Source organism: Protopterus annectens, chromosome 13.part0 (assembly GCF_019279795.1).
Source record: "Protopterus annectens isolate FY-2018-M chromosome 13.part0, PAN1.0, whole genome shotgun sequence".
In the NCBI taxonomy this organism is placed as follows: Eukaryota; Metazoa; Chordata; order Ceratodontiformes; family Protopteridae; genus Protopterus; species Protopterus annectens.
Genome location: NC_056747.1, coordinates 466,364,347 through 466,378,690, shown reverse-complemented (window position 1 = coordinate 466,378,690; position 14,344 = coordinate 466,364,347). Strand labels below are relative to the sequence as shown.

Genomic DNA, 14,344 nt, shown 5'->3' with positions numbered 1-14,344 from the left:
AAGGAGACTGAATGGCTGAGAAACAGACTTACATATGCTAAGTCCAAGATGGCTATTTCTCAAGATATTCCATTTTCTCTGTGGTACTGTGATCTCACAGTTGGTATATATAAGCTGGGGGAAGTGGGGGACTTGCCTTCCACATCAGGGGGTGCAGGAGATCTTGCCTCCCCTGCAAAAAAGAAGTTTAAAGGAGAAGAGCGCTCTTCAGATTCACTGCTCTCCTGGGTTTTTGGTCTTTTTTTTTCTGGCTTGCTGGCACTCTGCATTTTGAGTGCTGACATTTCAATAGGCAGTTGATTCAGACTAGGTCTCACTTTTAAAAGGGCTTCACAGTCAGAGGGGCTACTTGGTTAAGAAATACATTTAGTAAACTTTCTTACACATGGATCCAGATTTGAGACATGGTTAGGAAGTGGGGGACCACATTCCTCATAACACTGGTATATAGTGACTGTATATTTGATATGCTCCTGCTAATATAGAGTTTTTAAATGTTTTAGAACAGTGCTAAAGTGAAGTATGTTGTGTCCCGCCCACTACAGAGGGCTGTCTTGGGAGTCGACTTGCCTGACATTTCCATGTATATCTTCTTTTTTTTCTGCTTTTTGTCCCAGGAAAGGGGCCTAAACTCAAGACAAAGATGCAAAAGTAAGCAAGTAAAGATATTAATTAAGATAATTTTGTCAGTTTTTTTAATTTAATCTGTGTGTTTGAGGGTGGGGGTGGGGCAAGAAAAAATACAGATTGCATATTCCCCTTAAAAAAGGCCATAGTTTAATAAATAAAATAGCATACCATATGGTGCTTTTCTTCCATAGGATGAACTTCTGAACAAAAGGGCTTACTGGTCTGCTTGTTGCAGTTATTTTATTTTTTTGTTTCATTAGTCTGTTGGTTGTCTAAACAATGTTAACTAAAGATGCGCTCATAGAGTAATGTCTTAGCCCATCTTTATGCAGTAGTTTTCTGTGTGCCATTTTAACATATATGATAAAAAATACATGTACATTCTACTGTAATCTAGGTGGACACCTGAGCTCCTAAATAACAGTGGTAATTACAGTTACTTAAGGGGATAGAAAAGTATTGCCTCCCTGCAACATGCATTTGTAGTTACTGTACTAATGGAGTATGTTTTGACTGCAGCATTAGAGCGCTTTTTAGTCTTTCACTTATTTCTGTGGGCTCTTCCATTCGGTTCTCAGTCTCTCTCTTCATTGTCCATAAAGAACAAATGTATATAATTAAACTTGCAGCTGATGGATATGTTTCTTATCTTACTAGAGTCCTTATTAGCTAAAATCCACATGACTACATTGGGTTGTAGTGGTGATGAGGATAGGATTCTGATTTGTTTGTGGAGCAGTCAAACTCATTCTTAATCTTCTACTGATTTTTCTTTTACAAGATACTACTGAAAGTTAAAATTCTTAGCTTCAAAATCCTGGCTAATAAATGTAAGTATGTAGATATTCTCAAATATTGTATCGATGTTGTGACCTTGCCTGACTCTTGTGTTATCATTAGGGTAGTGGTAACACCCGTGTGTCTTTGATTAATTTGCATTTTCAAGTAGTGAAGAAACTGTGCAAAAAGTAATAGAGCAAATTCACCAACATATCTAACTTTGTGTTTATAGGTGCTCAACTTTGTTTAATAATTTGGGCACTGAAATATCTGCATTTAAGATACAACAAACATTTTACCTTAATGCTTTATTTCAGATGTATTTTTATATGTGGTTCAAAGCCACTAATAGAGGGCTGCTCGCCTGATAAATCTAGCAGGCAAGGCCATTCAAGGGTCTGGATCAAGGCATTCTGAACAGCTTGAAGTATCTAACCTGTGCTTGTCCTTGGATCTTTACTACCATCTCATCCTCAGCCAAGCCAGCTGTTACTTTCATACTAAGAAAGAAATAAATCTTACCAGCCCAAGAGTGGAAGCCCTCCCAAACTGCATAGTCCACATGAATGATCAACTATAAAGATATCCAGAAGATTAATAAGAAGTGACAAAATTGCTTAGCCTAAGAGAAAAGGTAGTCATACTCAGGAAGTCAAAAAAATACAAAAATATTTTGTATCACGTTGTGTAGAAGTTTAATTATAATCTGAAACACCTGCCATAGATCACTTGCCATGACCATTCCTCTTTTATCATTGCAGGACTCCAGTAAACTTAATACACCTGAACAAAAAGAGCAGTGCTTTAAGAACTTTGACCTGACGAACCACTTTCGGGTATTCAATGACCTTGCTATTCAGATCTATCGACAACTGATACGTGCTGCTGAGAGTGAGGTGCAGCAAATGATAGGTACTTTTGGCAGTGTTTTTTTTTTTTTTTTTTTAACAAGTTTGTATATTTTTATTAGGTTTTGTATAGTGGGATGGTATTTTTCCTAGATCATTGGGAGTGCTTTGGAGCAGTGAAGGTAACATGCACACATTTATATTAGTGTTTTTTGTGAATTCACTGGTTTAGCCAGGTCACAGATAAAGGTCAATAAATAGGCGTGCCACACTTCTATTTGGCACAATAGTGATTGTCTCTCTCTTCTGGGCATCCACTAATTTGGGAAAGAGGTTTTGCAAGAAAAGATAGACTCTGCAGTATCCTAAAATGTCTTCTTTCCCCAAGATGAAACAATCTCAGGCCTGGTTTATGTAAGTAATTGGGGGGGGGGGGGTAGTAGAAGATGCAGCTACCTGCAGAAATGGGTTTTTTGCTGTTGATTTTATTTACATGTTCATTACTGTTCATATTTAACTATTTGTGTTTGTGATAGCACTAATGACGGTCCGTTATAAAGTAATTGGTTTCATTAGGAACCCAATAAATACATGTGCTTGATTGTAAATTAATAGTAAAACAATAACATACTAAGCTAAATCTTCATTGTTTTTCTGTAATCACCTTATTGCAAATGTAACATGCATTGCATAGTGTGTATACAATATTAATTGAAAGTATGATGTGGTATTCCATATTGCACTTGCTTTTAGTAATCCATAAAGTTGCCATCTGACTTGGACTTGATTAATATTCATGGCATTTCAGCCTTTCTTCATCAAAGTGTATAACAGCTGGTCAGAATGTGCAATTTGTGATGAAGTCTGAGAATGGAAATGTTAAGACAAAGTTGAATGAAATGTGCTGAATTCTGTAGTGCTTGTGAACTGTAGCACATCATAAACTGCTTTCGGATTATATATAAATATAAAAGATGCCTGACCAGTGTATAAAAGCACTCTTTCTACACTGCAGGGGGGTTTGAGGTAAGTTGGTTATTTAGCTCTCTCAGTTCAATAGTCAACATGTACTAATGCACAAATGTCTTTTAGACTGTAATGGTTGCCTTTATTTCATATGAATTTAATTTAATTAGCAAATGAATATGTAATTCTTAATGTATACTTATTAATATATGTTCATATATATTACTGAATATCTGTTTAAAAATGTTTGCAATATATTGAAGCTTTTCTCTCTGGGCCTCTGCTGAAAAATAGTCTTTGACTAAACTCGGTCAGATAAACCCAGTAAACAAAAGCAAAATAAAATCCCTGGGACACAAACAAAGCAGTTTTGGCTCAACAGCAGAGAATATTGGGGATAGTGTGTGTTAAATCAAACACTGTGCTATGCACGTAGATACTGCACGGCTGGATCAAACCAAAAAACACTGTTGGCCAGCAGATGCGTGAAACAGTAAAATAATACTGGTACTAAGTAGTTTGCTGATTATACATTTCCTTTAATAATCAGACCGGTTTCGGCAATAAAGTATAAGCCTTCATCAGTGATACACAGCAAAAAAAACCTCAGGACATTACTCATGAATATTTATAGGAATGCCTGACCAATGAGAAATGAAACCTTGCATAATTAGTAATGGTATATTCTTACTACAAAAACAGAAAAACTGATAATAAACATTATTAAGTCAGTGTGTTCATGGGTTCACCACATTACAGCCTATGATTATATAACATATAAATAATACAATGTCTACGAAATAATAAACATAAATAAATACACCACAGATGCAGGTGTATTATATATAAAAATATGTATATAATCATACAGAAAACACAAGATAAATTGGTAACACTAATGTTCTCAATAAATTTGTGGTTATTAATGAGCAATCACGATTATCCGACATCTACTAGGGTATCCACAGGAACCTGAAATACATAAATATGAAAATATTTTATTTTATATCATGACACTTAAAGTGACTATAAATATTGTTAGTAATAAATGATCATTCAATCATGATATAACACAAAACATTGTTAATCATAAGTGATCATTCAAACCTGGTGGAAAAAGTGCTCCCAATGTAGTAATCCAATATCTTTCTTTGTGGTTTAAAATGCTATGCCAACCTTGAGTATTGTTACGATCTCCTGTGATTCTGTCAGTAATCATGAATGTGTATTGGGCCTGTTGATGTTTCAAAGTATGTCGAAAAAGAGCATTGTGGTCTTTCTTGTTTTTGATATCACTTCTGTGTTCATTAATGCGTGTCCTCAATGGTCTGGATGTCTGACCCACATAGAAAGCAGAACAGTGACAAGTGGCCAAATAGACCACCCAACTGCTACTGCAATTGCCAAATATCTTGCAATCATACACTTTGCTGGTGTTTTGACTAGAAAATTGTTTGGATTTGCAAATTTGTTTACAAGACCCACAGTGTCCACATGCAAAGGTTCCCAGCAGTTTGTCTCCAGACAATGTAAGTTGTTGGTATATGGCCCCACCACTTTCTTTGTGTTTGAAATGACTGAACAATGAGCCCAAAGTCTTGCCTCTTCTATAGCTGAATAGACACTGAGATCCCAATATTGGTCTTAGCTGATCATTGGCCAATAAAATATTCCAATGTTTATTAATGATGCTGCGAATAGCATTATGGTTTCTACCAAAAGTAGTGACCAGTCTAATAGAAGATACAGATGATTCCCGAGGCTCAGTTTGATATTGCAATAGTGTGTTCCTATCCATACTTGTTGACCAATCCCAGGCCTTGACTAAATCAAGTTGTTTATAGCCTCTGCTAACAAATCTCTGGAACAAATCCTGACTAGCTTTCTCATATTCAATATTGGTGGAGTTGATACGTTTCATCCGCATAAATTAGGACTTAGGAATATTGTGGATTGTATGGCGTGGATGCATGCTGGAGGCGTGCAATAAAGTATTATACTGGGGATATTTACGGAAAGTCCTAGTGTTGAGAGTATGATTGATCCACATTTCTACTAACCGTAACATCTAAAAAGTTAATAGATTGTAAATCATAGGTCACCGTAAATTCTATACCCCAGACATTGCCATTGAGGTAACCCAAAAACTCTTGTAAATACGTGGCATCTGCACGCCACACCATCCAGCAATCATCAAGATATCTCTGCCAGATATCAATTTCCACCAAATAGATGTTATGTAATGGTTCATAAATCATACATTCTTCAAAGAAGGCCATAAATAGATCGGCATATATGGGAGCAAATGAAGCTCCCATAGCCGTACCTTGAAGCTGCCAATAGCATTCCCTATGAAAATAAAACACATTTTTATTTAACACATGTTCGGTCATACATATTAATAGTGTGTTAAAGCCAGGCGAATACAGAGCAGATCGGTCTAACCAGTATTTTAATGCTTGGAGACCCGCCCAATGTGGAATGCTTGTATATAAGGCCTTGACATCCAAAGAACACATAAGCCAAGTGGGTTCCAACTGAACCTCCTGTATAATCTTTAAAAATTGTGTGGTATCTTGTAATCTGGCCCTGACTAAATTCAATAAAGGTTTGAGATACTGTGTCAGAAACATAGATAATGGTTCAGTCAATGAACCTATACCAGAGACAATTGGTCTACCAGGTGGCTTTGAAAGTGATGTATGAATCTTAGGAAGGAGATACAAAATTTGTTTTTGTGGATCCTGGACAGTGAGATGCATGATGCAAGTCTTGCTAATGATCCCTTCTTCCTCAGCTAAATTTAAAAAGGAATCAATTTCCTTTTTGAAAACAGGAGTGGGATCAATCTCCATATGCATGTAGCATTTGGTATCTGATAATTGTGATCTGCCCTCACTAAGGTAATAATTCATGTTAAGAACCACAACTGCTCCACCCTTATCAGCTGGTAAAATTGCAATATTATGGTTGTGACGTAATTGTTCCAAGGCCAATATTTCCTGAGGTGATAAATTATGACCCAGTATGGAGTATTCCTTGTGTTCAAAATGCAGGTCCCTAAGTACTGATTGCATAAAAATAGAAACGTGTTTGTTCATGGGCGGCTGAAAATTAGATTTAAGAAATCTAAATTCTGTGGATCTTTGAGACTCCCTGTCATGGAAAAACAGTTTCAAATTTAAATTACGACAAAAACTGATAATATCATTGACAGTATGGTATTCATCTGAAAAAAACCCAGGTACATATCCAAGTCCTTTATTCAGTAGTTGTTCCTGTTCATCAGACAAATTAACATCAGACAAATTTAAAACATTATAATATTCAGTACAAGTTACGTTATGAATTTCTGTATTAGTCCCTCTAGGGAATTGTGTTTTATGTTTGTGTTTACGTCCCCCTCTACGCCTGACACCATGTCTAAAGGGACAGACGTATTAGTTCTTTTGTGTATAGGGGATTCTCTGTGTCCAGTGCTGTCATAATCAGTGAGGTAGGAATCTTCCCCTGAAGTGCTAGTATTTGGTCTATCACTAGTCTTGAGAATCGACCTTGGTCGTTTTTTCATCCTAACCATTGTTGTGCCCTGATCAGCATTGACAAATTTGACATGCCTTTGAACCTCAAATGGGCGTCCTCTTTGGTAATCTAAGCTATCTCTATTGAATTTTCTAATTTTCCTTTGTTTAGTTATTGTCTCATGATTTGTCAAATCCTTTGATAATTTATTAATATATTGCTGGAAAGTAGGAAGTGACTCAAATTTTTTGCATTCATCACACATAATTTTGACCCCACGGATATTAGTATCTACCATTCTACCATAGTATTGTGCAAGTATATTGACAAATAGCATGGATGCCTGTTGCAAGGCTTCTTTCCATTCTTGATTAAGTCTGTCCTCTGGTCTCCCCACTAAAGGTTGTAACCGGACCCTATCTTGTGTTTTCACAATTTATCTTGTGTTTTCTGTATGATTATATACATATTTTTATATATAATACACCTGCATCTGTGGTGTATTTATTTATGTTTATTATTTCGTAGACATTGTACTATTTATATGTTATATAATCATAGGCTGTAATGTGGTGAACCCATGAACACACTGACTTAATAATGTTTATTATCAGTTTTTCTGTTTTTGTAGTAAGAATATACCATTACTAATTATGCAAGGTTTCATTTCTCATTGGTCAGGCATTCCTATAAATATTCATGAGTAATGTCCTGAGGTTTTTTTGCTGTGTATCACTGATGAAGGCTTATACTTTATTGCCGAAACCGGTCTGATTATTAAAGGAAATGTATAATCAGCAAACTACTTAGTACCAGTATTATTTTACTGTTTCACGCATCTGCTGGCCAACAGTGTTTTTTGATAGTGTGTGTTAAACCAGTGATACATAAGTTTTATAGTGCTTAGCCCATTTATAGCATTGTTTAGCACACTGGTGCAATATAGAAGTAGTAAGATGCAACAGTATGCAAGTAATAGCTACATATTAAAAAAAAAAAAAAAACATTGGTAATGCCAACTTGGCCCTGGTCATAATTGAAAAAGGTCTTTGGACCAGTCAGCAAATCTGGCCAACCTAGAAATTAATGGAAAGATAAATGTGCCAGTATGGCCCAAGTGGAATGTTTTAACTCACGTGCACATCTCATCTGTGGAAATGTTCTGGGAGCTTGTATTAAAAAAAGAAAAAGGCGCCAAGGGATTTAATAATAATGTACTTCAGACTTGAAGCAAATCACTTTATACCACAATGGTACAGACAAGGCAGTTTAGTTTACATTGTATAATTTGTTAAATCTGTTTATCAAGTTACAATGATTGTATAAAATAAAATGTAGCCTAAATTGGTTTGTTCTGTATGCAGAGAGAAATGGTGTTGATTATTTATATTTTCTATAATTATATCTGGCATTTGGCTTGGCTTAATATTCATCTGTAAAGAAGTACATTTGTTGTCCTGTAATTGGAGATCCTTTAGCTGCTCCCCGAACAATGATAATTTCTGTATTGTCTTTCCTTTTTATTTGTGGAAAAAATTGCCAGCAGGCAGTGGTGAGTTTAGAGAATGTTTTTTCATAAGTTGTTGATGTTTAATTCCTTAACTTTTAAGAGAATGTGATGAAGAAGTTGGTAAGAATGACAAGTCATAATTAAATCATTTTACTGAAGATGGTTCTTATATCATACGAGTCATCCCTGATGTAGAAGAGGTAAAGTTAAGACAGAAACTAAAAAACATTGGCAGCAGTCTATATAACTTCTGTTACTGGCCATAAGAAAATAATGTTCTCCATGATACATTTAAAAGAAACAGAAAAGAAATGAAAACATAAAGGTGAAAAAGTGTTTGCAAAAAGTAAAATCAATCTGTCTGTCACTTATATAATGGTAAAACTAAATGTTAGAGTTGTATGTGCGAAAGCAAGTAGGACCAGCACACTCACATAGAAAATGGATATGGAAACTCAAACTGCTACTCCATCAAAATATTATGTATAATATCAAAATGGCAATAAATGTGTCCTAGCCAAAACAAATTGCAGCTACTGGTACTCTCAATTATTTATTTATTTATTTTTTTTTACAAAGCACATGCAGTAACCATATACAGTTAGATCTAAAACTACAAAGGCTGGAAAGGCAGAGATATTGTGAGGAGTTGAATGGAGTGAGTGTGTCATGCAAAGAGTGCCCATAATAAAGGGGGTAAAGATAATGTATATCAGTGGAGTTTTTGAAGTGATCATACTTTTGAGCACCTGTTGCCATGGTTGTAGTACTTTGTGCGTTACTCTTCATTGAACCACTCACCCATGAGTATAACCTTGTCAAGTGGCTTGAAACTGAACATTTATTTAATGTAGGGAAAAAAGCCCTGCCACCCTAAACCAAAGCATTTCACATATGCCCACACCCCCTTAATGAATATACCCAACTGTAAGATCACACAGCATCAGAGTAAGATACAGTATTTACAGGTTTCTGTCTGTTCCATTGACCTGACTGATTAGGATCATGGTTCACAGCAGCATACCAGGATCAAATAAATTCCATTAACATGACTAGAGGGCATTTTTATGTCACTAATATGAGGAGAAACATTTCACAATGATTGGGCTGTCAAAATCTTACCTGTAGATGGTAGTTATCTAAGAAGAGTTTGGCTATAAATACAACAATGGTGTGTTCCAGGACTGTTGCTCTATTTTCACTGTGGCGTCTGTACCACATATTTAGCAGACATCTGTGGACCAAGTACCCTGGGGAATAAGTAATATATAATACTACCTTAATATCTATGTAAATTATTGGGCTAACAAAGTAGGATCTTTGAGCTATCCAAGAAAATGAGAGTTCTGGTCCTATATTCACTGAATATACTGCTACAGAATGACTCCACATGAAAATGGACAGTTAGTTGTGAATAGGCCTTCAAGGCAAACAAGACAGTGATTATTCCTGATGAAGTGCTTACCTGCTTTGATTCTTCAGTGCCTATTGGACTATGCTACTTTGATGTATATAATTGGTACTGATCTTTTGTACAACTTTGCATGTTACAAAAATGGCCACTGCATTTATTCCATGATCATTGATAAAAACTGAGTGAGACTTTGCAAGCCAAGCTTAGCCTTGTCCATTATACCCTGCACGAGAATATAGAAAAGGCTGATTTTCCATATGTCAAGAGATGTGTGGCTCTAGAACCGTACATCCTATCTATGCACAAGGGCATTATTATTTAAAAGGGATGTTTGGGATCTACAAAAATCTGTGGCCCATAGCCTTGTGCTGTGGCCACTTAAAAAAAGAAAGGAAATTGAAGACGTACCAAAAACCTCTGATTGATAACCAAATAATATGGAAGGCATCACATAAGGATCTTTGGGAATTGCTGCCAGTGCTTTGAGAGCATATTGTCATTAAATGTGTAGGAGCATTCATGTACACACTACATCTGCCTGCTCTTTAACACAAACTCTAATTGTGCTTGAGCTCCTCCACTTCCATGAAGGCTAGTATGTTTCCCAGATGCCTGCTGTCCATCAAACATCTTCACTTCATCTTTCTATTCATTCCGCATTGTAGCTCTTTAAGTACTGGTGTGAGTGCAGGGTAGGGAAAGGACCATCACTGAGAGAACCATGATCTATGGATAATTTTCAATAATCATCAAAAGCTATTGTGGCAGCCTGAGTGAAAACCCCACAATTCAGACTTATTTGCCATTCATGCTTCTGTGCCTACCCCATTGTCTGTTAAAAGTGCATATGCTGTTTGTCAGTGCTGATTTCCTGCTGGTCATGGATACCTGTTGAGATGCCATCCCTGTCAGCAGGAAGAGTAAGCTAGTATTACCTCATCCATTCCCATCCTCCCTGCACCAGCTCCTGTACTGAATCAAACTGCAAACTGAACCTGGGTTACTGAATGAAGTCAGGACTTGATCCCTCTGTGCCATGGAGCCAGTACCTCTGTGGTGATTATTGGCATATTGACCACGTGTATAAAAAATGGCTTGCCTGATTGGATGTGCAATGATTTTTTTACTGTTTGTACCTGAGGAATTCAAAACTTTCACAAAGTAGAATGTTATTAGACATTTGTCTGCTCCCCATCATCCTGTAATATATGGATTACAAGAAAGGCTTTTTCAAATTTTTAAAAGACCTTTTAAAGCCACTGCAACATAAAATGGATAAATTACTTCTGCTTATTGAAATGCAGTATATGCACCCACAATGACACTGACATTGCTGTTCATAATTTGGATTCTGATTTCCCAACTACACTTCATGAAGCCAGATGTCAGAGACAAACATTTTGAGACTAGAATAAATTCCACCATCCTGAAAGGAAGGTGGATGACCACCGCCCTACTCAAGTAAAGATGAATGATCAGGAATATATTGGAAGTAGGAAGAATGACTTCATTCACCAAGAAAAATTGATGCCTAGTAGCATACTACAAGGCAGATGCATGACCAAGGCCATGCATACGAAAGTATGAATGACCAGGTTTCTTGCTCATTTATGCTGACTGACTTGCTGCATAGTTCGATTCACATTGGACTCAGCATCACATACTGACATTTGTAGCAGATATCCTTGTTCTCATTTCAGAATGGATATCCTAGAACCCCCAAATGGACCAAAGCATGCAAAGATGCAGTCATTTAGTATGTTTATGCTAGCCATGGCAGAAATCCAGTTTAACTCCCACAGGACCCGAGGACAATGCAGAGAGACTGAGCTTGTTGGGGGTGTGGAGGGGTCGATAATCTAGCGAACTAGAAACACAACTTAAGACAGCAGGTTCAAGTGAGATATCAGAATGTCTTGCTTTTGTGTCATGGAAAAAAATCACTTTACTATAATCTGAAAAACTGAGTTCTGTGGCATGAAGTCTCTCATAATTTTTTTCATCACTGAACATTAATTTTGCACACAGGTTGACATCAACCTTAACCTTGACCACAATGTCTCCACAGTAGTAAGAAGGGCATTCTGTATGGCTCACCTCGTAAGTAAGGGCATTGCCTCCAGAAAAAAAGAAGTTATAGGTTCATAGGTGTGTTCTAAGCTAATGGTCCTGCAGCCTTTACAAGCCTAGCCCATAGAAGTGCCTTGGCATTGTGCCACCTGACGTCAGTTCCCAGTGCCTCTATCAAGTAGAGCCACTGGAGTGATTCTGGTGTGAACTTTCTGTTTTCTATCCACTCGTCAAGATTTCTCTTGAAGATGGCCAGTGAGGTGCTCTGCTTAACATGTATGGGAAGTCTATTCCAGAGCATGGCCAGTCTCTGGGTTCTGAATCTGGGTTATGAACCTGTCCCCTCCAGCATGTTCTGTTGATTGTGGTAATGAGATTGAGGTTTCTGGTGAGTGTGGTGTAGAGGGATTGGGATTTCTTTAGATGTGGCATTTCTAACAGAGCTGGTCAGACATGGCTTTGTAAGTCAAACAGAGATCGCCTCTTGGTAGACAATATGAAACAGAGAATAGCTGGAGTTTTTTGAGTCTGTCCATGTAGGGCATGTGTTTAAGGCCTAGGATCTTCTTTTGTGAGGTACTTTTCTGGCCTCTCCAGCTGTTGCAGGTGTCTAGTGAGTTGCTTGCCAAATTGGGGCATTATATACTCTATGATTGGTCTAATGAGGGAAGAGTAGAGAGAAATGATGACCTCTTTCTTCCTGGATGCAAAACCCTTGGTAATGAGATGTGCCACATAGAAGGACTTTCTGACCACAGTGGGAAAGTGGTGGTCGAAGGAGAGGTTGCTGCCAACCTGTGTCCCTAGATCTCTTATAATGCCTTCAATGTTCAGTGGGCTCCCATCGATGTGGTAATTAGTGGAAACTGAGTTTTTCCAAAAGGGGTTGATGACGCGTTTTTTGGTATTGAGCTTAAGGCCATGGTTTCGACACCAGTCATTGGTCTCAGTGAGGCCTTTCTGTAGGATGTCTGCATCACTTGGGGAGTTAATAATGGCTCCCAGCTTAAAGTCATCTCTGAACTTGGTCAACCAGAGTCCCTCAGTGTTGACCTGGACTTCAGAGAAGTAGATGCTAAACAGGAGAGGACGCAGGACCGATCCCTGTGGAACTCCACTCGTGACTGGTTGGCAGTCTGACTTGGAGTCTGCTACTTTCACACTGTGGGTTCTGTCTGTGAGCCAATTTGCAACCCACCTAATGATACAGGGATTGATGCCTAGTTTGGTGAGTTTATCAATAATTCCTGAGTGAGGAATGGTATCAAAGGCCTTGGCCAGATCGAGGTAGGCTGTATGGAACTGCCTTACCCTCATCTACAGCTCTGGTGACTGACTCAAAGAAGTCAACCAGGTTGAGCAGACATGCTCTACATTTATTTCACAAAACCAAATTGCATGGGATCTAGAGTTTGGAGATTCCCTATATCCTTGTTAATTAGGTCCATGATGATGCACTCCATAGCCTTAAATATCAGACTTGTCAGGCTAATGGTGTGATCATTTCCAGGGTCTGTAGTCACTCCTCCTTTATGGAGAGGGATGACTGTAGCAGTGCACCATTCGGCAGGGACCAAGCCTGAGGTGAAGCTGTGAGTGAACACGGCACACAGATGTGGTGCTAGTTCACTTTGTAATTCATGTAGACCACAGCCAGGGATATTTTCAGGTGCCATGAAGCTGCATTCTTGGCCTTGGACAATGCAGCTTTAACCTGTGCTGCAGTAATGCTGGGTGCCTGGCATTCTTCCGGTACTGAGACTGATCCTTTAGCAGAGGAGAGAGGGGTAAAGTTGGCACTGAATCTGTTGGCTAGTATGTTGGCAGTATCTATTGGCTAAGTATAGGAGGTACCATTGTGCAGTAACTCAGAGAAAATCTGGGTATTGCCATGGAGATTCTTGATATTACTATAGAAGGCTCTGTGGTTGTGTGGTTATTTTTAGTGTCTGCTGCAATTCTGCCTTCATAGCTGGCTTTGGAGGTTTTGATGAGGGATCTCAACTTTTTGTTGAGGCTAATGAGGGAGTTTTTCCAGTCTTGGGACTTCACCTTTTTCTGTAAGAGTTACTTCCTTCTGTTGTAGAGCTTATTAATGGCAGGGGACCACCGGATTGGCTTACTTTTTTGGAGGAGAGTGTCTTGGTTCTATTGGGTATGGCTAGTTCCATTCATTTATGTATGTGTTTGTACAGTACGTGTATGATTCGGCATTCATGCATCTGTTTTCTGTTGGTATGGGTGCCATGAAGTTAGCCACCTCTTTGTTTTAGTCCAAAGTCAGGTTTGGAGACGTTTATCATAGTGGATAACTTTGCGGAGGGGGGTGTGGGTGAGATGTGGATTTCCATGCTGATTTGTTTTTGGTCGGATCTAACCAGGGAGGAATTGACTATTGGTGTAGAGCAGCAGTTGCCCATATTAGTAATAACCAGGTCAAGGATGTTGCTTCCTCTAGTTGGGGTAAGAATGAGCTGGTCCAGGGCATTGGAATAGATGAATTCCAGGAAGTGTTGTGCCAGTGCATTGGTGCATGAGTAGTTTTCCCATTTGATGGAGGAGTAGTTGAAGTCTCCTAGTAAGAGAGTGTTGGGTTGGAGCTTA

The 14,344-nt window shown here is 38.1% G+C and overlaps 1 protein-coding gene across 1 annotated transcript in view; it reads left to right on the top strand.

Annotated features, from left to right (window-relative positions):
* Window positions 1–14,344, top strand: part of LOC122787918 (unconventional myosin-Vb-like) — a gene marked incomplete at its 5' end in the record, with an annotated part of 1,807,467 nt that overhangs the window by 1,590,655 nt on the left and 202,468 nt on the right. The window contains one exon of the mRNA XM_044054844.1: window positions 2,172–2,322. Within this exon, the coding sequence (XP_043910779.1) occupies window positions 2,172–2,322 (151 nt within the window). The remainder of the gene's footprint in view (window positions 1–2,171; window positions 2,323–14,344) is intronic.